At 54.3% G+C, this 25,479-nt stretch overlaps 1 protein-coding gene across 5 annotated transcripts in view; it reads left to right on the top strand.

Annotated features, from left to right (window-relative positions):
- The window catches only part of LOC116944875 (steroidogenic factor 1-like), a 91,631-nt gene that overhangs the window by 40,271 nt on the left and 25,881 nt on the right, over positions 1 to 25,479 (top strand). For all 5 annotated transcript variants that reach the window (XM_076068811.1, XM_076068810.1, XM_076068813.1 and 2 more), the window contains 2 exons: positions 1,212 to 1,353; positions 5,205 to 6,382. In XM_076068811.1, coding sequence (XP_075924926.1) covers positions 1,212 to 1,353; positions 5,205 to 6,382 — 1,320 coding nt within the window. The remainder of the gene's footprint in view (positions 1 to 1,211; positions 1,354 to 5,204; positions 6,383 to 25,479) is intronic.

Raw genomic sequence — 25,479 nt, 5'->3', positions numbered from 1 at the left:
CACCTGTGTGGGTCTCTACAGGGCAGCCCATCTACTTGTATACGCTGACACAGCACACCTACAGCCTGCACGACACACACCTGGATACCTGTGTGGGTCTCTACAGGGCAGCCCGTCTACCTGTATACGCTGATATTGCACACCTGTATCCTCTAGAACACACCAGTACCCACTGACATGCTTAGCTTTACAAGCCTCCACAACATATATATGTACACGCAACAGTTTATATGATACACCTGTAGACCTGTGACAGTGTATATTGTGTGCCTGCGAGAGTCTCAATGATACGTCTGTACCACCTGTGTCAGTCTATGGTCTCTACAAACATACCTATGCACCAACAATGCAAACCCATAGTCTCTGTGAAACACCTGGAGCCATTGGCTAACTTATTCATCTCTCGACACACCTGTGCACTAGTGACAACAACAACAACACACATACACCCGGGTTTGCTTTACAACACATCTGTTCTTCTGTTAAGTTAACAAAACAATATGCACACATCCATATTGATATCATTTACTTTTTAAATGTGTAGAGTTTCTCGTAATAAAGAGTGTGGTATTTATATATATATGTTTTGCACCCCTGGCATTTCTTCTAATAGAGGCCCACTGTCTCAACGTGCTGTGACCTGCAAAGGAAAGTTCACTCGCTGATTGATTTATTGATTGCGGAGATGCATTATCTCGCTTACCTATGTGTGTGCGTACGTACGTGTGCGTGTGTGTGTAAGTGTGGGCAGTGGTGGCGTGTGGCTGATGGGTTCGTGCATGCGATGGGGAGTGGTAGTGTAGTGGTTAGCGCGTTGCCCTATAAACGTTTGTATGCATGTTGCATTCCTTTCGCACCAAGCGTAGCCAACCGTGCTAATCAGGGGTGCTACGAACCCGAGTTCGATTCGGCCAACACTAGTGCCGATTATCCGAACTGGTCCTGGGCCTCCCCGCGGTCGACTCAGCCTGAAATGAGTACCTGGTGCGGTGTAAACATCACCACTCGGGAGACAAAGGCGCCCGGGCGTGGTGTTGGCCACCCACCCCCGTCGTGTGCCGTGCCTGCCTTCAGAGGTGCTCGCTAACAGCACTTGCCCCAAAAGTCCGTCCTTCTTTCGTATGGTCTGTTAAAAGTCTGTTCGGGCTATAACGGGTGAGCTTTGTCTTGTCGTCGTACACACGCACGCACGCGTGTGGCCACGCCTGCAGGGCTTCTTCAAGCGCACGGTGCAGAACAACAAGCGCTACACGTGCATCGAGAGCCAGAGCTGCCCCATCGACAAGACCCAGCGCAAGCGCTGCCCCTACTGCCGCTTCCAGAAGTGTCTCAGCGTGGGCATGAAGCTGGAAGGTGAGCACTGTCGCTCTATCTGGCTCAACTCGGGCGCTGTTGCTTTACACGCCCTGTATGTGAACATCGTTCGCAAGTTCATGCAGAGTGAAGGTTTATATAGTTCGGGTGAGATCGCGTAAATGTAAATGTGTCGTTCACCCGCCACCTCCACCCGACGCAGCCAATTGGTGATGTGTGCCGTGTGTACAAAACGTGGCGAATTAGTTACTACTTCGGCAGAGAGAGCAAACCCACAACATTTACAAGTTTATGATTACAAAATGAATGGATAGCGCGGTTTGCTGGACCACAGCTCCAAAAAGGCGTCAATGAAACGGCAAGTGGCCAGAAGCAAAGAGCACTGTGAAAGCGCGTAGCATAAAACAAGTGTTCCTTGACTTGAGCATGGTTATTATTTTGTATTATTATCGCTATATAAATCCTCGATAGAGTTAGAATAGAAAGTTGCCTGACATAGACGATGGCGGTGAGGAGGAAATTCCAAAATGGAGCAGTGTGGAATTAACAGTGCAGATAACAAGGGAGAGAGAGAGATAGATACAGGGAGAGACATTCCCAGGCTGTGGGAGCAGCATCAGGAGGAGCAACCGAGGAGCAGTTAGTGCTGGGATCAGTGCCGGAAACTTCGGTTCAGCGTCGGCCATAGCGAGCTGTCTGAGAGCCATTCAGCCAGAGTGTGTCATCAGACATAAGGTAATGCTTTGGTTGGCATTATTACTAACCCCCTTTATACGTGTGTAAATACGGCTCGGTTTAAATACACACAAATATATAAATACAATCCATGGCACAAAAGCTTTGCCAATTATTCGCCTATACAAATGTGAGTTTTTCAGCGTCATTATTTGGAGTCTCCACGCCACCCCCTCCCCCCACATTCCCGCTCGCGGTCAGTTAATATCGGCTCCTAACAAGCAAACAAAAAAAAACCCCTACAGTTTTGTGAAGCTGCGTTAATGCAGAGACACTCCTTTCTGTCCGGCCGTTAATTAATTTAGCGTGAGTGCCTGATTGTGCCGGGACCTACCTCGACACGGCGATGATGAAGCTGTGCCCCCCCCCCACTGCACAGACGCCCCTCTCCGCCCCCTAACACCGCGCTCCGCCGCTTTGTGTGTGCCGAGTGTGCGCGTTGCACGAAAGCACTCGGCGCCACGACCTCCGCGTGCTATTCACCGATTGCCGAGACCACGTGTAGCACAGAGACAAAGATCCCCCGTGTAGCGTGAACAGACTGTTGGGGCAAGTGCTATTAGCAATTAGCGCCTATGAAGTCCCGCACGGCACAAACTATTGGGCCAAGTGATGTTAGCTAGCACGGCACACGCGGGGTTGGGTGGCCAACACCACGCCCGACCGCCTTTGTCTCCCCATTGGTGATGTTTACACACTTCACCAGGTACTCATTTGAGGCTGAGTGGACATAGGGGAGGCCCATGACCGGTTCAGATAATCGTCACTGGTGTTGATGGCTGTGAGCGGGAATCAAACTCAGGTCGCCGGGTTTGTAGTGCATTGCGATAACTGCTACACTACTGCTCCCAACATGCATGCAGGCACACACAGACACGCACATAGGCTCTCGCACACACGTCATTTAGCCTAAACAAAATGCTCTCTCTTGCAGCACGTAGGAATTCGTTTTCATAATTTGTTAAATGTTCCAGATATGCTGAGGTCTGTTTCCAAAGCACATGTATGGAGAACAATCATATATATTAAACAAAAATATTGTTATTATTATTAAGGCAGTGCATCCGCGAGGACAAATAACACATTCTCTGGATTATATATATATTTTGCTGTATTGCAAAGAAAAGGTTGCGGGTGAGTCTCATTGTTTGGTAGGTGTGAGTGCGTGTGAGTGTGTGTGAGTGTTAGTGTGTGCGCATGTTACTGCACGTATGTGTACCTGTGTGCGCGCGTGTGTGTACTTGCGACGTAGATTTGCTAACTTTATTGACGCCGGGCACACGCTTGGGGAGCATTTAACATTCCGGAGCGTTTTATAATCCTGAGAATATGGTAACATGATCAAACCCACCGAATTATCATAGAATTAGGAAAATACATAGGCTGACGTTGTGGGAAATGACCCATTGTCAGAAAATATGACAGGATCATTGACCGACATGCAGTTGGAGATTGCACTGCACATAGTGGGGCCCTTGGATGCAGTTGACAAATTGTCAATATTGACAATTTGTCAACTGCGTTTCTTTTAAAATAACACACAAACATATTTCCATTTGTCGACACTGAATAGCAAACAATCCATTCACATTTATTTTACATTTTTACACGTAGGTTTTCACGACCAACATTATGTATCATTCATGTTTTTTTTTTAATTTGGGAGTAGGTTTTGCAAAACTTTGTCCTAAACCTTCCGCCACCCGGCCCAGCCGAACAAATGAAGTTGTCACATGATGGGCAAAAATATGCCAATACATTTGGAGGAATTTTAAGAAGTGCAAGCAAAGGCTTTTTGTCAATTCCATGCGTAGACATTTCACCGGCGATTACACCGAGCAACAGCAGCAGCAGCATCATCATCATCAGCTGTTGCCAGCAGCTCAGCTCTCGCCAGATTGGCTCCGTCGGGCAGCGGAGGCTATCGCTAAAAAAAGTCGCCATCCGTACTTCTGCCACGATCAAACCCAAAACAAAACCAATCGCGAGCCTAACCACCCGCGCTGCGAAGCCGCCCAGCGAGCGTGGCGCGGCCACAGCAAGGGAAGCGAATGCCGCCGGTTGGTGAAGTTTTCAGCGCGCGAGGTCCCTGGCTGGGAGGGCGCCGCGGGTCGCGCTCGATGGTTCTTCGCCCGGAGGGTCTCTGGCTGGGAGGGCGCCGCGGGTCGCGCTCGATGGTTCTTCGCCCGGAGGGTCCCTGGCTGGGAGGGCGCCGCGGGTCGCGCTCGATGGTTCTTCGCCCGGAGGGTCCCTGGCTGGGAGGGCGCCGCGGGTCGCGCTCGATGGTTCTTCGCCCGGAGGGTCTCTGGCTGGGAGGGCGCCGCGGGTCGCGCTCGATGGTTCTTCGCCCGGAGGGTCTCCGTGACGGCTGCCGACCCGGCACCTGTGAGCAGCTGAAAATCGTAGAGACGGACGCTTCGGGCCAAATGAATTCTTGCCACCCCCTCCCCCGGCCTGCATCCAACCTTCTCCCCCCGTCCCCTCCCTTCCCCCCCCCCCCCGGGGGGCCGTAGGATGAGCACATTCGAAAGAGGCCCAATTCCCACGAACCGCGCGGCGCAGCGCGGGAGCCAACGTTTCGTGGTAATAGCGGGGGCCAAGATGAACGATTTAGGATTGAGTGTGGTGGGCGGAGGGGGGAGGGGATGGGGGATTGCGGTTGAACGGAGTTGTGCGACGTGAAGCAGCGTTTCATATCTGCCTCCGCTGTGCTTTTGCATCTGCGTTCGTCATTATCGCGGCGCAACACAAGTTTGTCGAGTTTTTATTTCGCATTGAAACCCGCGAGAACAACATTCTTCTTTTTTCTCGGTTGCAACGCGCACGCACGCAGCCACCCTCTGGGAGTCCATGCAGATGGAGTGTGCATGTGCGTTGTAACGGCGTAGATATGCGGCCCCAGAGCAACCATAAAAATGCGTTGCAGCTCCAGGCCCCCCCCCCCCAACCGTGTATGTCACATGAGAGCGTTTGCGTTACATCGCACGCATCGCGTTCAAAATCGGTTTAAATCTAATGGATTCCCGCCACGCGCCACGCGGCTGAAACCAATCGATCATCGCCCCCCCCCGCCCTCTCCCCATCACAACGGCGTCGACGCTCACGGTGGGCCTATTTGTTGTCGTCGCCACCGTGTCCCTCTCTGTTCCCGCCAGCCGTGCGAGCCGACCGCATGCGCGGCGGGAGGAACAAGTTCGGCCCCATGTACAAGCGCGACCGGGCCCTCAAGCAGCAGAAGAAGGCGATCATCCGTGCCACGAGCGGCCCTGGCATCCTCAAGATGGAGACGTCGCCGGAGCAGGCCAACCACCACCTACCGCCGCTACACCACCACCAGAACCACAACCACCACCAGCAGCACCACCACCAACACCACCACCACCAGCAGCAGCAACAGCAGCAGCACCACCACAACCACCACCAGCACCACCACCACCAGCACGATGACTTTGAGCAGTCGGCGAGCGTGACGCCGCTGTCGTACGGCCACGGCTCGGCGCGGTGCGGCTACGCTTTCCCGGCGGTGGCGGCGGCGCCCCCGTCGGCCGGCCCGCAGTCGGAGTTCGAGCACCGGGGTCAGTTCGCGGCGTCGCCGGGCGGCGTGCCGCTGCCGTGCTCCTATCCCGCGGCGTATGCCAGCCGTGGCATCAAGTCGGAGCACGGCGATCCGTACGCCGACGGCTCGCCGGACGCGTACCTGTCGTCGGGCGTGCCCGGCTACTCGCCGATAGAGCGCCACGCCGACCCGTACGGCGTCCACGACCACGCCGCCGACTCGCCCGTCTACCCGGTCCTGCGCGTCTCGCCGGGCTGCGCCGGGCTGGCCGCGTCGCCCGCCTACCCGGGCGCCACGGTGTCGCCGTCCTACCCCGGCGTCGGCGCTTCCCCCGGCTACCCGAGCGCAGCGGGGAGCGGCGCTTCGCCGCTGCTGGCGCCGCTGCCGGCGCCGCAGCGGGCGCCGGCGCCGGACGCCGCGGTGCCGCGGCTGCTCGCCGAGCTGATGCGGTGCGAGCCAGACGAGGAGACGACGCGGGCGCGCGTCACGGCGCAGCTGCAGCAGGACGAGTGGGGAGTCGGCGGGGCTGGCGGAGGAGTCGCGGGTTTGGGGCCTGGCGCCGGCTGTCTCAACGCCTTCGGCGGGGCGGGCGCCGTCGGCCGGGCGCGGCACGCGGGAGGCGCGGGAGGCGCGGCGTTGGCGTCGCACCACCACCACCACCACCTGCCCCGCGCCGACCACCCCTCGGCGTTCGCCCTCATGTGCAAGATGGCCGACCAGACGCTGTTCACGCTGGTCGAGTGGGCGAGGAGCAGCGTCTTCTTCCGCGAGTTGAAGGTGCGTGGGTTAAAAACGCGGAGAGGGAAATCACGCGCGTGGACACACGCGCGGATCGCGTAGCTCGTCCCGCGCTACAGCGCGTTCAAACGCTGCGGTCGGACTCCACGAGGAATCGAATTCGCGGCACGGAAGCCATCGATGCAAAACATGCTTGCAAATTGTGCCTTTTTATGCTTCGGTTCGTGTGTCCCCGTTTTGGTGTACGAACCTTCGATCGATCTGTCCGATTTTCAGTCCCCGATAGCAATGCAACTGCACCCCGGAAGTAAAATTCACGGTGGAACATTACGGACGGACGCGACGCGTAGACGCTCGCAACCTCAGTTGGCGTGCGTTAAAAAATCCGCCCGTGTGCCCCCTGTTCGCTTTTCGTGCACTTCGTGCGGGGTTGCGTAGGCCTTGTTTGAAACATTCATAGTCGCTCGGACGCTTAAAAATACAAAGGTTACTTAGAGAGAGGATGTTTTGCGTGGCCACGTGTCTCTAAAGAGTGGTTGCAGAGTTTTTTCCACGGTAAAAGTTCATAACCGGGGCAAGGGGGGGGGTGCTGGGGGCGGGGGGGGCTTGACACTCTTTCTCGGACTCGAGCAGAGGTTGCTCGTGTTTTTTTACATCCAAGGCCCACTGAGCAACATATCTCTTTGTCAGAAGCGACATGGGCATCACTAATGATGGCGTCAACGATGCGTCCTACCATCGCGTGGACATTATTAGCAGCCAATCACCTCTGAACGCGGGATGTCGATTCTAAAGGTGGAGGTAACAAACCGGAGGAGCCGGAGAAAAATCCACTCGAGCATTGAAACAGGCCTCAAGAGATCAGGGCCTCGTTCTGCCGCTACGGAGTTGGCCCTGTGCGCGGGCGTCGCCACCTTTGTCTTTTGTTAGCCACCTTTGTGTTTAATGCGCCGACGAGAGAAATACGCGTGCGTTTTGCGTGTTGCGTGTACGTGGGGCGGAGCAGCGGCGTGGCGGTTCACCACGCCGCTTTGTGGAAGCCGTCGACCCCCGAGTTCAATTCCCGCCCATGGGTCCCGTCGGTGCCGGGTGCGATCCGGACCGGTCCTGGGTCACTTCCCCCGTGGTGAAGTATGGTCAAACGACGGAGCGTAGTTGCCGTGTGTCCTGGTGCAAGCGGTGAAACAGAGCCCCCTGTCAAATGTAGCCCGGTGGCCCAGCACCCCCCCCTTCCCCATTGCCTGACGGTGCAGTTGCACCGCCTGCGCACTCGCTAGCTAGGCCACCGAGGACGCGGCGTATTGGAGACATTCATCCAGCAGTGAATTTGCAAAGAACTAAATATTACTTATCATGTGTGTGTGTGATATATATAAATAGTGTGCGTGGATTGCATCTGTACGCACAGACTTGCGTGCGTCTGTGTGCCCCGCGTATATAAAACATTGGACGGAATCATCGCGAATTATCCCCATGGAGACGTCTCGAAAAAAAAAAGATTCCCAGCGCTCCACGAAACTTAAAAAGATAAAACTTTATCACGCACATTAATGGGATAAGCAGATATCGCGAGCGTTTGCTTTTTTTTTGACGAGGCGGAGGCGAGTTACCATCTGCGAGCCCCTACCCCCCGCCGCCCTCCGCTCGAGCCGCGCCTTCCCGCGCGCAGTGTGAATTGTTCACGAAATCTGCCTCTGGAGGCGCGGCGTTAAGAGGCGCTGGGAAACTCAGCTGCGATCGGCCGCTGGTGCTCGGAGAGCCATGGGGCTCCGCGGCATGGGAAGCAACGGGGCGGGGGGGGGGGTTGGGGGGGGGTCACCGCCTGCGCTGGTGCGCAATGTGCTCCGGCAGACCCCAACGCACGTTTGCGATTTCTACCAAAAAAAAAACTGAATCTGCGGAAAAAGAGTTGCGACGTCACTCCAGGGCGTGCGGGGTAGGGTGGGTGGGGGGCGAACGATCGGATACCGCTCGTGTCTCTTTACCTGCAGCCAGACGCTAAAAGGGCCCCCACCCACCCCCTCCGACCTGAGACACTCTGCTCTCCAGACTCCAAAGTTCGCACCTGGGCGGATGTTCGCCGTGCGAACGGAACGGGCATTGCGCGAGGGATGAAAGTTGCTCGCCCGGGAGCGTCTCGCTCCTCTGCACCTGTTGGTAAGCGCCGCTGCCGATTCGAGCTCCGTTTCTCAGTTGCAGCTCGGAAGGGCGCGAGTTGCTTAACCGCTGTGTAGGTTTTCTCGGAGCTCGACGTCCGACGTTTCGCAAACCACCTGCTGGGAAACTAACTTCTTCAAGGAACATTTCAGAGCGAAGCGTCGGACGTCGTTCGGGTAAACAAAAATAATCCCTCCGCGGCACTCAACTCGAAAGGACACAACGGAGAGAGCTACGGTTGTTCACATTTTAAACGCACAACTCCTCCGGCAGCTGTGCGGAGTCAGTTGTTACACAGGTAGATCGATCAGCAGTGGTGGTGGTTCATCGCTGGTGGTTTTGTAGATAACGGGGTGGGGGGGGGGGGGAGTGGGGCGGGGGCGGGGGTGGAATCGACTTCACAGTGAATTAGTGAATTTGACCGCACACAGAGAATTCACGTCAGCGCTTCAGGGTTCGGCTACTGCGTCACGCTGAAGACGTGTGAGCGTGCCGCACGCGGCCGCGTTTGTGTGAGTACAGCACTTGTGTGTGTGTGTACGAGATTTGGGGTTTGCATTGCGCAATGACTCTGATTGTGACCGGGAGCAATCCGGATAGCCGCCAGCTTCCTCTACCCGGGGGGGGGGGGGAGGATATGGGTGGTGGGGGGGGGGTTGGTGGTTTTTTTTCTGTCTGGTTTGGAATAATTTCTGCGAAATAACGGGATGGTAACCGTAATTAATTCCAATTCCATGAGCACGCTGCGCCACCGGTGTCTCCTGGGGATCATCGCGGCGATTCGGCTTCGTGGTTCGTCTCGAAGTTCGCCCGGACGCCGTGACATCGCCTCGCCGCCCGCGTGTTTGCATCTGTGTGTGTCTGTGTGGGGGGCGGTAGCGGTGGTGTCGCGGTTCACGCTGCGTTGAACTACGAACCCGGCAACCCGAGTTCGATTGCCGCTCACGGCCAACACCGATGGCGATCGTCTGAATCGGTCCTGAGCCACCCCTAGGTCGACTCAGCCTCAAATGAGTACCTGGTGCGGTGTGTAAAACACATCGCCACTTGGGAGACAACAGCGGTCGGGCGTGGTGCTGGCCACCCACCCCCTAGTGTGCCGTATCGGCCTTCGTAGGTGCGACTCGCTAACAGCAATTGACCCAATAGTCTGTTAAGGCTACACGGGGGAACTTTGTCTTTGCACCGCAGCGTTAACGATAAACATCCGATGCCGCCCAGAGCTGTGGCGAGTGCTACAACTCTCGTGGGGGTATATTCTGCGGCTCCCCGACCTCCATTTCCCCAAACTCCCTCCCCTTCTCCACTCTCTTCTCCCCAGTGGGGGAGGCGGCGGGGCGGGGGGGGGTGAGTGGGGCGGGAAATATTTTCTCTCTGGAGCTCGGACCTGGACAGCTCCTGGCTGATATTAAGTCCCTGGTCACTGCGCACCGACGGACCGACCCACTGGTACAGGCAGGTAGGCGGCAAAAGTGAACAACAAGAGCAATTTATTTCGATTTCGGTAAAAAAAACACAAAACCCTTCAATATTGCAAGAGCCACAATGATGCACGTGGGTGAATGCGAGACTGGCGGTCCTTAATAAATAACCTTCACGAAGCAGTGGTCCTTACGGAGCCGGGGCGCGGCTCCGGAGCCGCGGGTTTGCCGATCCCCTGGCGCTAGTAGCACTGGGGCGTCGGGGCAAGAATGTGCGTTTGAGATAACCGGTGCGAGATTAGGTGCGGGCCAATTTCGTTTTTTTTTATTTCACGCACGCACGCACGCACTTGCGTTTGCATGCGCGCGCGTGCTCAGCGATGTTTGTTTGCTAAATTTCCGCTTCACAAGCGGCGGGCGTCGTACGAGCGTTTCGCCTGCAGCCTTGACGCATTTTGCGGGAACTTCACGGCACCGCCCGTTGTGCGCGATCGTCCACAACGCAGGCGAGCGAGCGAGCGAGCGACCGAGCGAGGGTGGCGGTTCGAGATTTGAGGGGACGGAGGCCTGCGCCGTTTCATTCGTCGCCTCTGGCACGGTGAGCCCGTCGGGAAATCTCACCGCGCGGGAATCTTTCTCGCACCTCCTCGTGCGAGCTGTCGCTACGATGCAGATGATGACGACGACGACGACGATGCGTGCCGGTTGCAATTGAAGAGGGTTGTGCCGCTTGCTTCCGGCGGGGCTCGGAGAGCCACTCGGAGCTCGCACTAGAGGGGAGTCGGAACGATTTTGTGCGGCGAGAGGAGGAAAGCGACAGCGGCGGAAAAAAAAAGAGAGAGAGAATTTCACACGCTGCGGGGTCCCTCTTCATGGCTGTTTACTCGAAGCGTGGGGAAGTTCAACCTCCCCCCCCCCCTCCACGTGCCCCCTGCCCGATGATTCGAATCACTCGAGCACGATTCAGGATCGCGACGCGATTCAAGATGAATCGTCCCCTTTTCACATCTATTCCATCTGTTCTGTCTAATTTTATTTTACCACTGAGCCATACGGCAGGAGCGACCTGGCTATCACAGATGATAGCTCGACGGAAGTGGCTTATCACGTGGAAATTTAGAGCGCCCAAATACTTTAAACGCGCGTTGATTCTAAATGTGGAAGGGAAAAAAACTGGATTCACACGCCATCACGGGGAGAGACACGCAAACTCCAAATATACAGGCGTCAGTGTCGGGATTGGACCCACGCTTTCCTGCATACCAGGTTAAAATCTCGCCACTGCGGCACCCATCATTGTGGTGAACGAAACTGGTCGCTGGCTGCAGGAGGTCACATGAACCCACAGCATGCAACTTATATATATAAACAATTATACATTTCTCACGTATTTAACGGCATTGTGATCCTGAGCTTCATAAGAAATGTCGACTTCACGCACTGTGGCACCTCTTATTAATGGCATTTACCGCAGACATTCACATGCAGCGCCTCCAGGAAATTGATATCTTGAGGATAGACAGGTCCCCTGCCATTGGAAGGTGGAATTTATGACACTGGCTTTGGATCACCTCAGCCAGAGCAAGAGACTTAAGCTCATTCAAGCGGGGTCACATTCGTCAAATTTTCCTTCCCGTGACTTTGCCTTTCGTTGAAATCTATTGATGAAGTCTCCGGCGCATGGGTTCCAATTGATAAGTAGGAGCGATGGCTCAGATTGTCTGAATCAAAACGTGTTTCGTACAAATGGATAATGTTTCACCTTCGAGGGCTGCGACTGGCGTTTGTGTGCTTTACTCCACGTGGTGGTGCCATGGGAACATCCGGGTTTGCGACAAAGCCAAAAACAGTCGAAAGTGATTTCTTGCCCAGATGGCTGTTCAAGCCGCACTCATCTCCTGTTTACAACCCTGAACCAGTTGTGGAAATTCCACGTTCCTCTGCTGGGGGCGAGTCTTATCAATTGCATAACCCCCAGCCAGGCTCCGAAGTCTGAACCTTCCCGAGCGAGAGCCGCTCGTTCTGTCGCTCATCGTAGCTCGCGACCCCCCAACGTGCGTTATAATTTCTCCGGCACGGTATCAACAGAGGGTGGACAAAATGTGGACTGCGGTACGAGTTGGTAAACTTTACACGTCCAAAGGGTAGGAACAACAATGGGGAAAAAACAAACAAAAAAAACACCACTTCACGATTGGGCTCGCGATCGCCCGGCACCTCGCAGTGCCCGAGCTGTACACGTCAGAAATTGCGCGTCCGGCCTTCGCGCGTAAACACGCGCGCACGGCGCTCCGTCGACGCGACTCCACGGCCAAACCCGGTGTCATCCTTCCTGCCAAAAAAACTCCTCTTAAGGCAGCTCACGGATTTCCTTCCAGCGACTGCAGCGGCCGGTGCTCGTCGACTCACGTGATTTGGCCGGCAGTTTCCCCCCCACCACTCCCCTCGTGCCCGTTGATGTTTTGGGCACCGCGTTTCAGGAGGAGGGCGCTTCCACGCGGGGAAATGTGCGCGCGGTTGCCCCGACGTTGATCGCTCACAGGAGAAACTCCCACAGGCGCTCTCACAACCGGCCAGCCGCACAGCCACCCATGTACACAACCATCTACCCAGCCACACCGCCACCCATGTACACAACCATCTACCCAGCCACCCAGCCACCCTACCACCCATGTACACAGCCATCTACCCAGCCACCCAACCACCCAAGTACACAGCCATCTACCCAGCCACCCAGCCACCCTACCACTCATGTACACAGCCATCTACCCAGCCACCCAACCACCCTACCACCCATGTACACAGCCATCTACCCAGCCACCCAACCACCCTACCACCCATGTACACAGCCATCTACCTAGCCACCCAACAAACCTACCACCCATGTATACAGCCATCTACCCAGCCACCCAGCCACCCTACCACCCATGTACACAGCCATCTACCCAGCCACCCTACCACCCATGTACACAACCATCTACCCAGCCACCCAGCCACCCTACCACCCATGTACACAGCCATCTACCCAGCCACCCAGCCACCCAACCACCCATGTACACAGCCATCTACCCAGCCACTCAGCCACCACGCTGTTACCTACTCATTCACCCAGCCACCCTACCACCCATGTGCACAGCTATCTACCCAGCCACCCAGCCACCCTACCACCCATGTAAACAACCATCTACTCATTCACCCAGCCACCCTACCACCCATGTACACAGCCATCTACCCAGCCACACCGCCACTCCGCCACTGGGTGCCAGGTTAAAGTTGTTTGCCTCAGGGACACCGAAGCAGAAACGATCCTCCCCAAACAAGTTTGCACTACTCTGTTTGGTTTTGTACAGGCAGATTCCATTCTGTGTCTCCACGTAGAATAAGATAGTTTTTAGTCCATCAGACAATAGCCAATAGGCTGATGGACGAATGCAGTAGTATTACTGTGTTATAGTTCATTGTTCATATTTGCTACAGATGAAGGGGCATTGCCCACAACGATTGCCTCGTATATCTATTTCCCTCTGCCCAGCAGTGTTGGTGATGAATGAGAGTTTTTACCACTTTTCTTTCAACTAAATGTCCCGTTTGCACACCACTGCTCTTCTCCACTCCCCACTCCTCCCGCTTCTCTGTTCTTTACATTTCTGTTTTATCTCTCTCTGCTCTCTCTCTCTCCCTCAGCTCTCTCCGCACTCTCTCCGCTCTCTCCCTCAAGCTCTCTCCGCTCTCCTCCTCCCTCCCTCTCTCTCTCGTGGTTTTTTTTGCCGTTCTTGTTGGGCTACTCAGACGGCCGTGTGTTTTGAGACGGATTACCGGGCTGTACCAACAGCTGTCATCCTCGCTCGCAGAAGCGGGGAGGCTCTGAGTGACCTTTGTTTGAAATGGGAATTACGCTCCACTCCAGGGGGATCTCTGCCAACAGGGAAGTGGGGTCCGTCGTCGTCCGTGATGCCACTCACACCGCCTCTGCTGTTTAACCTCGTCGTGTCCTCGTCATTCCGGTCCAGTCGCCCGCCCCCCACCCCCTCCGATGCCCCCCACTCCCATCCACTCGCCCACCCACCTACCCACCCAACCACCCACCTAACCACCCACCCACCTATCCACCCACCTACCCAACCACCCGCCCACCGTGTTCCGGCCGATGAGACGAACGAACGTCGAGTCGTGGACGATCGTTGTCGTGTTGGTGGGCTCACACGAGCACAAATTAATGATAATGGTGGTGATGGAAACTCAAAAAAAAATTTCTAAGGAGGAAGAAAAAAACCCCGATAGGTGACGTTTCAGGCATTACCCCCCTTATCCATGGTGGAGAGATCGCGCCCTTTTTTGTTGTTGCTATGACTCAAGGGCCATTTCCCGAAGCGTCCGCCTGTCACGTCTTCTTTCCTCTGCTGGTTGGGGTTGTTGACGGCCCTGCTGGGTGTTTGCTGCTTTGTGTTTTTTTTTCTGGGGGGGGGGGGGGAGGGGTCAGGGGATGGTGAGACGACGCTTTTAATCCGACGGCATAAATTACTCGCAGGAAAGTTGTTCGTGTTTTTGCATCGCGGCGCTTTCAGATGCGCTTCTGCAGCCGTCTGGAATCGCTCTCCCTTCCTATTTTAGGAAGGCACTGGGAGCTGTGTGCTTGTAGATCATCGACCGCATCTCCGATTAGCACGGTAGGCTACGTGCGGCGCAAGTGAAGTTCGCCATCCACGCATACATATAGACAACCCCTCCCGCCTCCGTCTGCCCAGCGGGATGGGGTGTGAACGTGCACGCGGCAAATGGGAGTCGGTTGTTCCACGTGGTGGGGTAAAGTGTGGGGTCCTCACACCTCTTCCAAGATGTCCAACCGGCGTGTAAGAATAGCACATCTGTCAACCCCTTATCGGTGCCCGACCTTATTACCGACCAATTCAGATCCTATTGGTCACCCCGTGCCCTTAAAAATCTCAACGTCCATCCTACATAGCCCGTGTTTAAACGGCTGTACGCCGTATGGGCCTGAAAACTCAATTTCCCTGTACAAGAGTACGGGGTAAACCGCATGGGTCGACAGGTATAGACTAGGCCGAACACATTCTCAAGGGTGCTCTTCTCCAGGACTCAACTCAAGTTGGAGGCCCTTCTGCCAGCGGTGGCGTTTTAAGCAAAACAATTGCGTGGCTGCAATTTTTTTTTCAAAATCATTTTATTCTGCCGGGCTATCCCTACGGGTTTCCTTCTTGAGTTTGGTGGCAGGAGCAACGCGTTCACGAGCTAAGTTCCAATGTTGAGGTCTGCTGCTGGCCACGACCAGTGGGCTTCAGGGGGTAGAGAGTTCGTGTCGTTTTGCTGCTCCTCCTCGGTTGAAGGAGCGCGGACCTACAGTGGGTTTACAATCCCTGCAGTAATCGTGAGAATTTCCCAGCTCTGATCCTCCACCATCATCCGCTGTCCCCTTGCATCGTTGCGCGCCCGTGCGTGCACAGTAAATACCTCGCCGGCCGTTCGGTTTCGCGCATTTGCCTTGGCGTGATCTCTTTGAAACGTGATGGGTGCCAACGTGTCGTTTGGCAAGTTATTCTTTTGTTTTGATATTATTAATGCTTGTTCAGGGCAAATGTTTACGGCTTTATTGTTTTTTTGCAGTTGCACATTTTAATGGTTGAGGAGTTTGCGCGAGCCCGCAAATTGCTTCAAGCCGAAGTCCGTTCATAAAACCGTGCGAGTCTCTGATCTCGCGTGCGGCGTGCTGGTGATTGTTAGGTGCGTGCACCCGCACGGCGTGTGCAGGTGCGCGCGCACACGTGTGCGTCTGTGCGTCGGTATGCGTGCACACGCGTGCGTCTGTGTGTGTCGGAGTGTGAGCGGGCCTGTGTGGTGCGATGTGTGAACATCGGCACTGGGAAGACAAAGGCGTGGTGGTTGGCCACCCCCCCTACCCCCTCGTGTGCCGTGTCGGCCTTCATAGGTGCTCGCTAACAGCACTTGCGCGATCAGTCTGTCAAAAGCTATACGGGGGATCTTTGCCTTTGTTTACGTGGGGCAGTTGTGGAGTGGTAAGAGCTCTGCCCTTCGGACCCGGCGACCCGAGTTCGATTCCCGCTCGCAGCTAACATCACTAACACCTGAAGCGTTCCTGGGCCTTTCCGAGGTCGGACCCAGCATTGCTTGAGTTCCTGGTGCGGTGTGTGAACATCACAATAGGGGATACAAAGGCGGCCGGGGGTGGAGACGGCCACACCACCCTCCCACGTGTCGTGACGGCATCCATAGGTGCTCGCTGACAGCACCAGCAGTCTCTATAGTAGATATGGGGGGGGGTGTCTTAGTTTGAAGAATTCCTGTTGCTCTCGTGCAGTGTGATCATTAACCTCCCTGGCTGTAAACGTCTGCACAGGGCCCCACATTTTGTAAGGCACTGTTCGGTTGCTCCCTTTTGCTCTCGAACCTGTGTAAAGTCAGTGAAGTTGTGGCGGCAGCGGCGGCGGCGTAAGAATAACCAACGTGGCGGAAGACCGAACATATTTAGATCCTATTCCGAGCGTTTAACAATGCTGCCTAGGGTGAGGATTTATATCCTTTCACATCTGATATGGTCGCGTTGAGCCCGAGTGCGCTTGCGAAACGAATCAGCGGTATGGAAGTGTGATTATAGCTCCGAAATGCACAGTTGAAGGAAGGAAGGGGGGCGCGCAGGAAGGAGAGAAGCTATGTTATGTAACTTCAAAAAACGGGGAAATCTAACCGATCAGCATCCTTAGACATGAAAGGCGCAGACGGATCACGGCACGCTCTTCGTTTCACAACTGTGCCCATAGGTCGGTTTCCGCTCGACGAAATATAATTTCATATTTCCCATTTTATTTCCTACCCCCGCACCTCCGACGAGCACGGTTGGCTACCTACGGTACGAAAGAAGTTCAACATGCATGCAAGATGAAGTGTCCATGCGGAACTGTGTGTTTAACAAAACTAATTATGGCCCGCGGAAGGGAATATCACGGAACTACTGCTGAGATCCCTTTATCCACAAGCCATCCACATGCACCCTACTGTGTAAATCAGCATCATGACAGTCCAACATTGATTTTTTGTTAATTATTATTGGCAAAGTAGAAATGTAATCAAAGTGAAGGATGCGCGATGTTGGGTGTCATTCTCCTTTGGCGCGCAGTCATCGTCGACCGGCCTGAGACCATGAATCTCGCCGCAATGTGAGAATCCGCTTGGGCGGCGGGCGGCAGGAACCCGGCTTTGAGTGCAGGGCCTCTGCGGTACCGGCTCAAGGCTCTGACCTCGGAGCCGTCCGCCCCATACCTCCCCGGCGCTGTCCGTTTCGCGTGAGCCGTTTGTGAAAGTTTAAGCAAGCGCGCGTTTTTCGAACGCGCCGTCGTTTGGCCTTCAGTCGAATTTGCCCCCCCCCACTACCCCCCGAAATGTCACCGCTGTCCATAATGCAGGTTTTTTTGGGCTAGATCGCGTAAATATTTTCCATCGAACAACAAAAAACTGCTTTAAGTAAATGAACCAAAAAAAAATCACCGCTGTGTAAATAGCGGTGTTCACTTAAATAGGCGGCTAATTGAATAAATGAAGTCAACGGTAACGTACATACACACAGTGAACTGGGAAATACAGACATCTCGAGCCTCGCCTGGGACCCGTCGTTGCTTTGTGCGCGATGCTGCGGCGGCGTGCGCCTGGCGAGGGCTCGTGTCAGTGTGCTCGTGTGTGCGTGCGCGAGCGTGTTCGTGCGTGACCCTGCGTGTGTACGCGCAAGTGTGTGCGTGAGTGTGCGTGAGTGTGCGTGCGTGCGTGTGTGCGCCCGATTGGGGCAAGACGTAGGCGAACGATTTGGCCGAACTCGGTGACAGCGCGGTGTTTCTGAACAACGGAATAATTAACGGTCGTGATGAAGCAATTAACTCGCCCTGAGCGGTAATTACGCTTGGGCCGACGCGAGTGCCTTTTTGTGATTAAATATTGAAATGAAAATTTCGATAACGCTAGTTTATAAAAATGGAAATGTGCGCCGCTACGGCGGCAGAAACGTTTCCCGCCGATATGTCTTTGTTTGATTTGATGAATGACAAGAGAGAAACTGTTTACAACTAATTTAAAAGCTTTTTTTTGCATCATTATTTTTCAACAATATGAAAGCTTTGCTAATAGTGCGGTTATAACGTAACGCAATGGATCGTGGCGCCGACCCTTTTTAAGTGAGTGTGTTCTCAGTGTGCACAGTGAGAACATACGGAGGCAGTTGTGCAAAACGTGCATTATAATTTGTGTGTCGGTAGCCAAGTACGATAACGTAATTGTTATGGAAAGTGAACATTTTGAATACGTGCAAAAAATATATAACTGAACCCGTTGTTGATATTGTTGTAGATTCCACTCCCCATAAGTCACGGCCGAGCTACGAAGAGGGGGGGGGGGGTAGTGAGATATGAGACAAATTGGGTCATCCCCCCCACCGCCCCCTCCCAAATGTCATTCTTCTCACCAGGGCTCATGCCAACCGCAGCACCGCCACTTGCCACAGCATCGCAGTGATGCGACCTGCAAGCGGTCACCTCGGCAGATTCATTCCCACATTCAGGCCCATGTACGGGTGAGCGGTTAGCGGCGGGCGGCTAGCGGTAGGGGAGATCTGTTGGGGAGGTCGGTGTTCTGTCGCGGTTCTAGTTTGTCACCAGCCCTGTTCAATGCCATTGCTCGATAGCGTGTTCACGGCAGGGTGAGATGTGTTCCCGCGATAGCGGTGTTCTAGCTCTCGGGAAAAACATATTTGCTCAGCATCAGGGCGACCAATGCCGCCTTTGTGGGAACTCGACAGAGGTAGTTGCCCCAATGGACTGCCGCCGCATCGCCCCCCCCGACCCCACCACGGGAACGTGGAATTTCGCCCATCGGCCTGGGGCGACTGCGCACATCAGCATGGCTGCATGCTCGTTTTAGCGGGGGGGGGGGGAGACAAAATTAACTTTATTTGATCGTCTTCATCATCAGCCATGATCGATGCACTGCTAGTTGAAGGTCTTCCCACCCCCCTCCCCCCGCTAAAACGTGGGAGGACGTCCAGAGTACATTGCAAGCAATCATACAACAACGCCCGTTATTCCCAGGCAGTCCCCAATCCAAGTATTAGCCAGACTTTGGAGATCTGACAGAGTCGGGCACAACCCAGGCGATGTGCTTGCAGAGGGAAGCAAGCGATGACGAGGTGGTGGAGGCGCTCGTATTTGTTCACGTAGTCTCAGGCCGGTGGTGCTAGCCCATTGGCGGCCCCGAAACAGAAATAACTTCTCGGTTGCCTCACGCGACTACAAACCTTCTACGCTTTGACAAGCTACGACGTTAAAACGTATGGCAGTTGTGTGAAAGCATCATCACAATCAGCAGCAGCAGCTTTGGTCAAACCAGCGCTGGAGGAAGGACTCCCCCATGCCGCTGACAGCTGTCACCATCTTGCGATGTAACAATCTACCTTAGCCCTTCTCATGAACTGATTTCCTTCGCTCGACCTAAAAGCAATTAAGTTAACACGCTAATTACACTACGTTTTAATGGTTGGATTCGAATGATCAGCGTCTTTTATTGTTTCTAAGAATCCGAATTTAGGGTTGATATTTGGTGCACTGCTCTCTCTTTGCGAGGCCCGCTTTGATCCTCTTGGGGCTCTGCGCGTTTTTTGCTCACGCCTCGCGTCACCCACCACCGCTCACCATGCCCGCAATGAACAAAAAGCTTAGAGTTGGCACCACGAATTAGGGGGCACACCATGGCGTGGGGGACGGGGGACGACACGCGGAGGTTGTGCCCGCGTGAGGCCTGCGATGGCGGCACGACGGCCGCGGAAGACGGCAGGACTCCTCGCGAGGTCCCTTCCGCCCCGGGGTCTCCGGGGTGCAATGAAGGAAGAGGGCTTCTCTGTAAATCTTCACCCTCCCCCCCAACCGCCCCACCGCTCCCATGCCTGTGAGCGGACACCAATCAGGAAGATGCACACGAAACTCTGGAGCCCAATTTTATACCACGGACGGATGCGTGCACGCACGCCGGCCGGCATTCGTTTTTAGCGCGGCTATAAATACGCACGCGTTGGCGGTGGTGGTGGTGCTTGTGGTATTTGTGTAAAGTGATTACACAGGCGCACACCTGGGACCTGTAAAGAAAAAAAAACATGGTTTAAGGTCAAGCAACTATAGATATGCACGTGCGTGCGTGTAAATAGATACGTGCGCGTGTGTAAAAATATACATCACGATTGTTGTTATAAATACGTGCGCAAAAATTACGGCGGGCGCGTCCGTGTGTGGAAAGGTACTGATTAGTCCCTCTCGGGAAGGGCAATCAGGAATCAGGAATTCCGCGAGAAACCCTTGCACCCCTAGAGTGCGACGTCCGGAGTTCCACCCGCTTCTCCTAAGAGACGGTGCGATTCTTGAGATGGTATATCTTCGACTGCCTTTTTTTGTTGTTGCTACGGAGCTCTGCAGAAATTTCCTCTGCTCGTTTTTTTTTAAGATTACGCAGAAACCCAGAGAAAAATCCACGCGGCCACCACGGGGAGAGAGAACATGCAAACTCCAAATATACAGGCATCGTCAGGGCCGCGATTGAACCCACGACCTCGATGCATACCAGGCGATCGAGTTAACATATCGCCAGCAACTGGTCGAGGCTCGTTGGGCTAAGGATGACGCAAAACACGCCCCGGGCTCGTGTGCGTTCACACGGGCAGCAGGAGGCGGAGAGGCAGAGAGGCGAGGGCCTTGCCATTGGCTTTAGGACTAAGCCAGAGATTGTTCGAGCGGTGTGGTTCTCTCACGCCCATCGGCAGACGCGCCACCGCACTCAGCCCCCGGCCCAACCCAGTCGCGCAAGCCAAGCTCGCTCCCCGCCTGCCCAAAACCGTTACGCGAATTGAACGGCGAAAGCCCCGCTGAGTCTCGCGACCCCCCCCGCCCCCCCCCCCCCCCCCAGTTGCAGCAGGGTCCCGGGTGTGGCTTGTTTGGCCGATTGCTTTCACGAGTGTTTGGCTTCAAGTGAGGTTAAAGAGGCATACCTGGAGGTAACCTACTTGGACAAGGTGGTAACGCTCAAAGGTCTGCAAAGATAGGTTGAAGAATCCATTTCTGTCCTGGCAGTTCCTGGGCGAGTCCCAATGGCACCATGATAACGATGATGTCACGGGTGGCAGAAATCAGTGTGCGATCTGACACTTGTTGTTTTGTGACTATAAAAGACGAAATTAATTGTTTCTAATTTTAAAGCACGCAATGCACACTCGAATAGTGCCCAAAGAAGCGTGGAGAGTTTGGACATTTGGAATTACACTGAGAGACAGGAAGAGGAACACGTGGGTCAGAAATCATAAGCAAGCTAGAGACGCCATAATTACTGTTTTGAAAAATATTTGAGCCTGGGCAAGATACATAGTTGGAAGGGTGGATGGCTGAAATCGTGAGATCAACGTTAAAACTCTTGGTGCATTTTCGCGACGCTTCCCTTCACGGCGGGGACAACTTTTGACGCGGCATTAAAGCGCCGCTGGCTGATCCGCGCAGAAACCTGTACTTAAAAAACAGAGAAAGAAAAATAACTCGTAGCAAAGCTCCCCGCGCAGAGAGAACAAGCCCTCCCTGCCACGAACGTGATATCCGGGCCAATTTTCGTGGCAGCGATCAGCAGAAAGCCACCCCGAGATTACTGGCGGCTGGACCCGAGGATACGCGATCGAGCGGTCGTGGTCAAGCCGACTGCCCCCCCCTCCCTTCGCCCCGCAGTCACAGGGGGACGGAGATTCCTGCCTCGAGGGTGGGCCGACGCTAAATGCAGGGGTATTGCGCACACACTTGCACTCCCGCGCCCTTGATGGCCGGTTGTTGGGGGGCGACCCGCTTTCGCTTTACCCGTCGTCTGCTTGCCTGAGCTGCGCAGGGTCTGCCGTCCTTGAGGCCGAGAGACGCGCTGTGGTTTCACAGGCAGGGAGCGTGGGTCGAGATCGACATCCCCCTTTCTCGCGAAGTGCGACGCTGAGTGGCGCCGTGCTGCAGTTTTGCCTCCCGCGCGCAAGTTTCACGGCGAACTTTGAAGTCGCCAACAACAACAACAACAAAACAGCAGCAACTTTGTTTTGTCCGCTTCGTATTTTTCTTTCGTTGATTATTACATATTAACATTTATATACAGTTTATAGCTCGCGTGACTTTGTTGACGTATGTGTCGGTATGTTGAACTTCTTTCGCGCACCGTACATTGGCCGACCGTGCAAATCGGAGGTGCGGGGGATGGACAGCGAACTAAAAGCAGTTCAGCGATTTTCTTCTCGCGATCATCGTTATGTCAATTTTAGCGGCCATGTTCCATTTCGTTCTCTCTACTTGACCTCGTAGAGCACGCCGTGTCCCCCCACCACTCCCCCCCCCCTTGTGCTCTCCCCTAAATCACGGACATGTGGCTGAACGATGAACGAAGATTACCTCTGGGAACGTGGTAACACACAAACACAAAAAACCCCTCCACACCTATAATTTATCCCACGCTCAATTAATGCCGGCAACATAGGCGGCCCATGTTCACAGCCAAAGTGGACATCCACGGCCCCCTGTCGGGCGGGTGCGCGCGCTCTCTCTTCTTGTCGGACACAAGAGGAAGCTGTCGGGCACGGCTAGCGTCGCGAGTAGTCGGGGCTGCTTGGGGAATCTGCGCGGGATGGGAGGTGGGGAGTGAGGTGGGGGTGGTGGGGAGGATCAGGGAGGGAGGAAGGCGGAGGAGCTACCGGACCTATCGTCTGTCTCTCCCCCGGTTACTTTGATTGCAGGGATATCCGCCGTCCGTCATTAACATTTCTGCCGTAAGCTGCTCTTTCTTGCTCGGAGCCCCCCGCACCATATCTCTCTCTCTCTCTCTGCGTGTCAATGTCCTCCCCGCCCCAGCTACTCTTTGGTGCCTCGCCCAACTTGTTCGTCCGTCCGTCCGTGCGCGTGGGTTCGTGGGTCCCACAAACTGGCTGGCTCCAAACGGAACCAAATAAACCTGTTGTTTAAACAAGCGGGCTACCCAATCCCCCCCCCCTCCCCCTCTGAATGTACCCCACCACCACCACAGCCCCGCCATCCTTTAAAATAAATAACCGTTTGAAAAATTAACAAACAAACGCAAACAAGCCGCACGCGCGTGCGGCTTCGCTCGACCAGCCGAGCCAATTCATTCGGAAGATCTGTCCTTGCGGCTGACGGTCGTTGACGACGGCGTGCTAATTAAGTAATCAATGAAGTATTTTCTCGTTTACTAATTGTATCGGGCAATACTGGAAGTTGAGTCCATCTCGTGTATGCATTGACTAAGGTCAGCGAGACGGCACATTGATGCATTGGTTAATTGCATCCACTTCCACGGATAAATGGGCGATAGTAAAAAAAAACACCCACCCTACACGTTTTACACTGACTTCATCATCATCATCACCATGATCATCATCGACACAATCGGTCACGGTCAATCCACTGCTGGATGCAGCTCTCTACAATGCGACGCCGCCTCTCACGATCGTGCGATGTGATAACAAAGACAACACAAAGATCCCTCCGTGTAGCTTTAACAGACGTGAGAGGCAAGTGCTGTTAGTGCGTGGCCCAAGAGCAGATAGAAAGCGGATAGAGCCTGCTGCCAGCCAATTCCACTCACTCATTAATTTCCTTTCAAACGCCGTCGCTGTCTGAACTCGTTCATACACCGTACGTACGTTGAACTTCTTTCGCACCGTGCGTGGCCAACCCAACCGTGCTAACCGGAGGTGCGGGATTGTGAGAAAAAGCAGTGACGAGAGGCGACCGATTGTTGATGTGGGGCGGGCGCGCTCTGGCACGGCCAACCGAGTGCAGCGGGTGGCGTGGTGCCAGCGAGATGCCCTCCCGTGCCCTCCCCGCACCGCAGGCCACTCGTCCCCTCAGCCCGCTCGCTCGCTCACCCGCCGGCACTTAGCACAAGAGCCAAGGGGGTTGTTCCGTACCACTTGGGGTGGCAGATGCTAACATTGTCCACCATGGACATTGTCCACTATGGGCATTGTCCACTATGGGCATTGTCCACCATGGGCATTGTCCACCATGGGCATTGTCCACTATGGGCATTGTCCACCATGGACATTGTCCACTATGAACATTGTCCACTATGAACATTGTCCACCATTAACATTGTCCACTATAAACATTGTCCACCATGGCATTGTCCACCATGGGCATTGTCCACTATGGGCATTGTCCACTATAAACATTGTCCACCATGGGCATTGTCCACTATGGGCATTGTCCACCATGGACATTGTCCACTATGAACATTGTCCACTATGAACATTGTCCACCATTAACATTGTCCACTATAAACATTGTCCACCATGGCATTGTCCACCATGGGCATTGTCCACTATGGGCATTGTCCACTATAAACATTGTCCACCATGGGCATTGTCCACCATGGGCATTGTCCACTATGGGCATTGTCCACCATGGACATTGTCCACTATGAACATTGTCCACCATGAACATTGTCCACCATGGGCATTGTCCACTATGAACATTTTTCACTATGGGCATTGTCCACCATGGGCATTGTCCACCATGGACATTGTCCACTATGAACATTGTCCACCGTGGACATTGTCCACCATGGGCATTGTCCACCATGAACATTGTCCACCATGGGCATTGTCCACTATGAAAATTTTTCACTATGGGCATTGTCCACTATGGGCATTGTCCACCATGGGCATTGTCCACGATTAACATTGTCCACCATGGGCATTGTCCACCATGGGCATTGTCCACCATGGGAATTGTCCACTATGAACATTGTCCACCATGGGCATTGTCCACCATAGGCATTGTCCACCATGGGCTATGTCCACCATCGACATTGTCCACTATGAACATTTTCCACCATGGGCATTGTCCACCATGGGTATTGTCCACCATGAACATTTTCCACCATGGGCATTGTCCACCGTGAGCAGGGGTCGGCAACCTGCGGCTCCGGAACTGCATGCGTCTCTTTAAGGACCGCTTCGTGACGGTTATTTATCAAGGACCACCGTCTCGTATTCACCACCACCACAGTGCATTGCACCTCTCGAAATATTGAGGGTTCTTTTTTTACCGAATTCGAACAAAAAAAATTGGCTCTTCTTGTTATCTTGGTTGCCGACCCCTGACCATGGGCAATGTCCACCATAGTCAGTGTCCACCATGAGGCTTGGCGTATATCCCGTCTCTCTTGCAGACACGCTTCCTGTTTATGTCCATGTCTCGTAGATGTTTCACATCACATTCGTTTCCTCCTCCCTACCGCGCACAAAGAAACCCCCAATATTCTCTATCAAACTTACTAGAACACCCTTACAAAGCTACCACGGAGTTCTTGCTATCATAGATCATGATGTTCTAGAGATGAAATGCTTCAAGATAATCTCGGGTAGCATTGGCCACCCTGGGTGGTACCGACAGGCTGCTTTTGGGCCGACGTCTCAGGGAAAGCAACTATGGCCCAGCTGTTCGCACAAAATCTGTCGGCGGCGGG

This window comes from Petromyzon marinus, chromosome 22 (assembly GCF_048934315.1).
Source record: "Petromyzon marinus isolate PM22_M1 ecotype Great Lakes invasive population chromosome 22, UKy_Petmar_22M1.pri1.0, whole genome shotgun sequence".
Lineage (NCBI taxonomy): Eukaryota > Metazoa > Chordata > Hyperoartia > Petromyzontiformes > Petromyzontidae > Petromyzon > Petromyzon marinus.
Note: the sequence above shows the minus strand (reverse complement) of the source record. Positions and strands in the feature narration are given on the sequence as shown.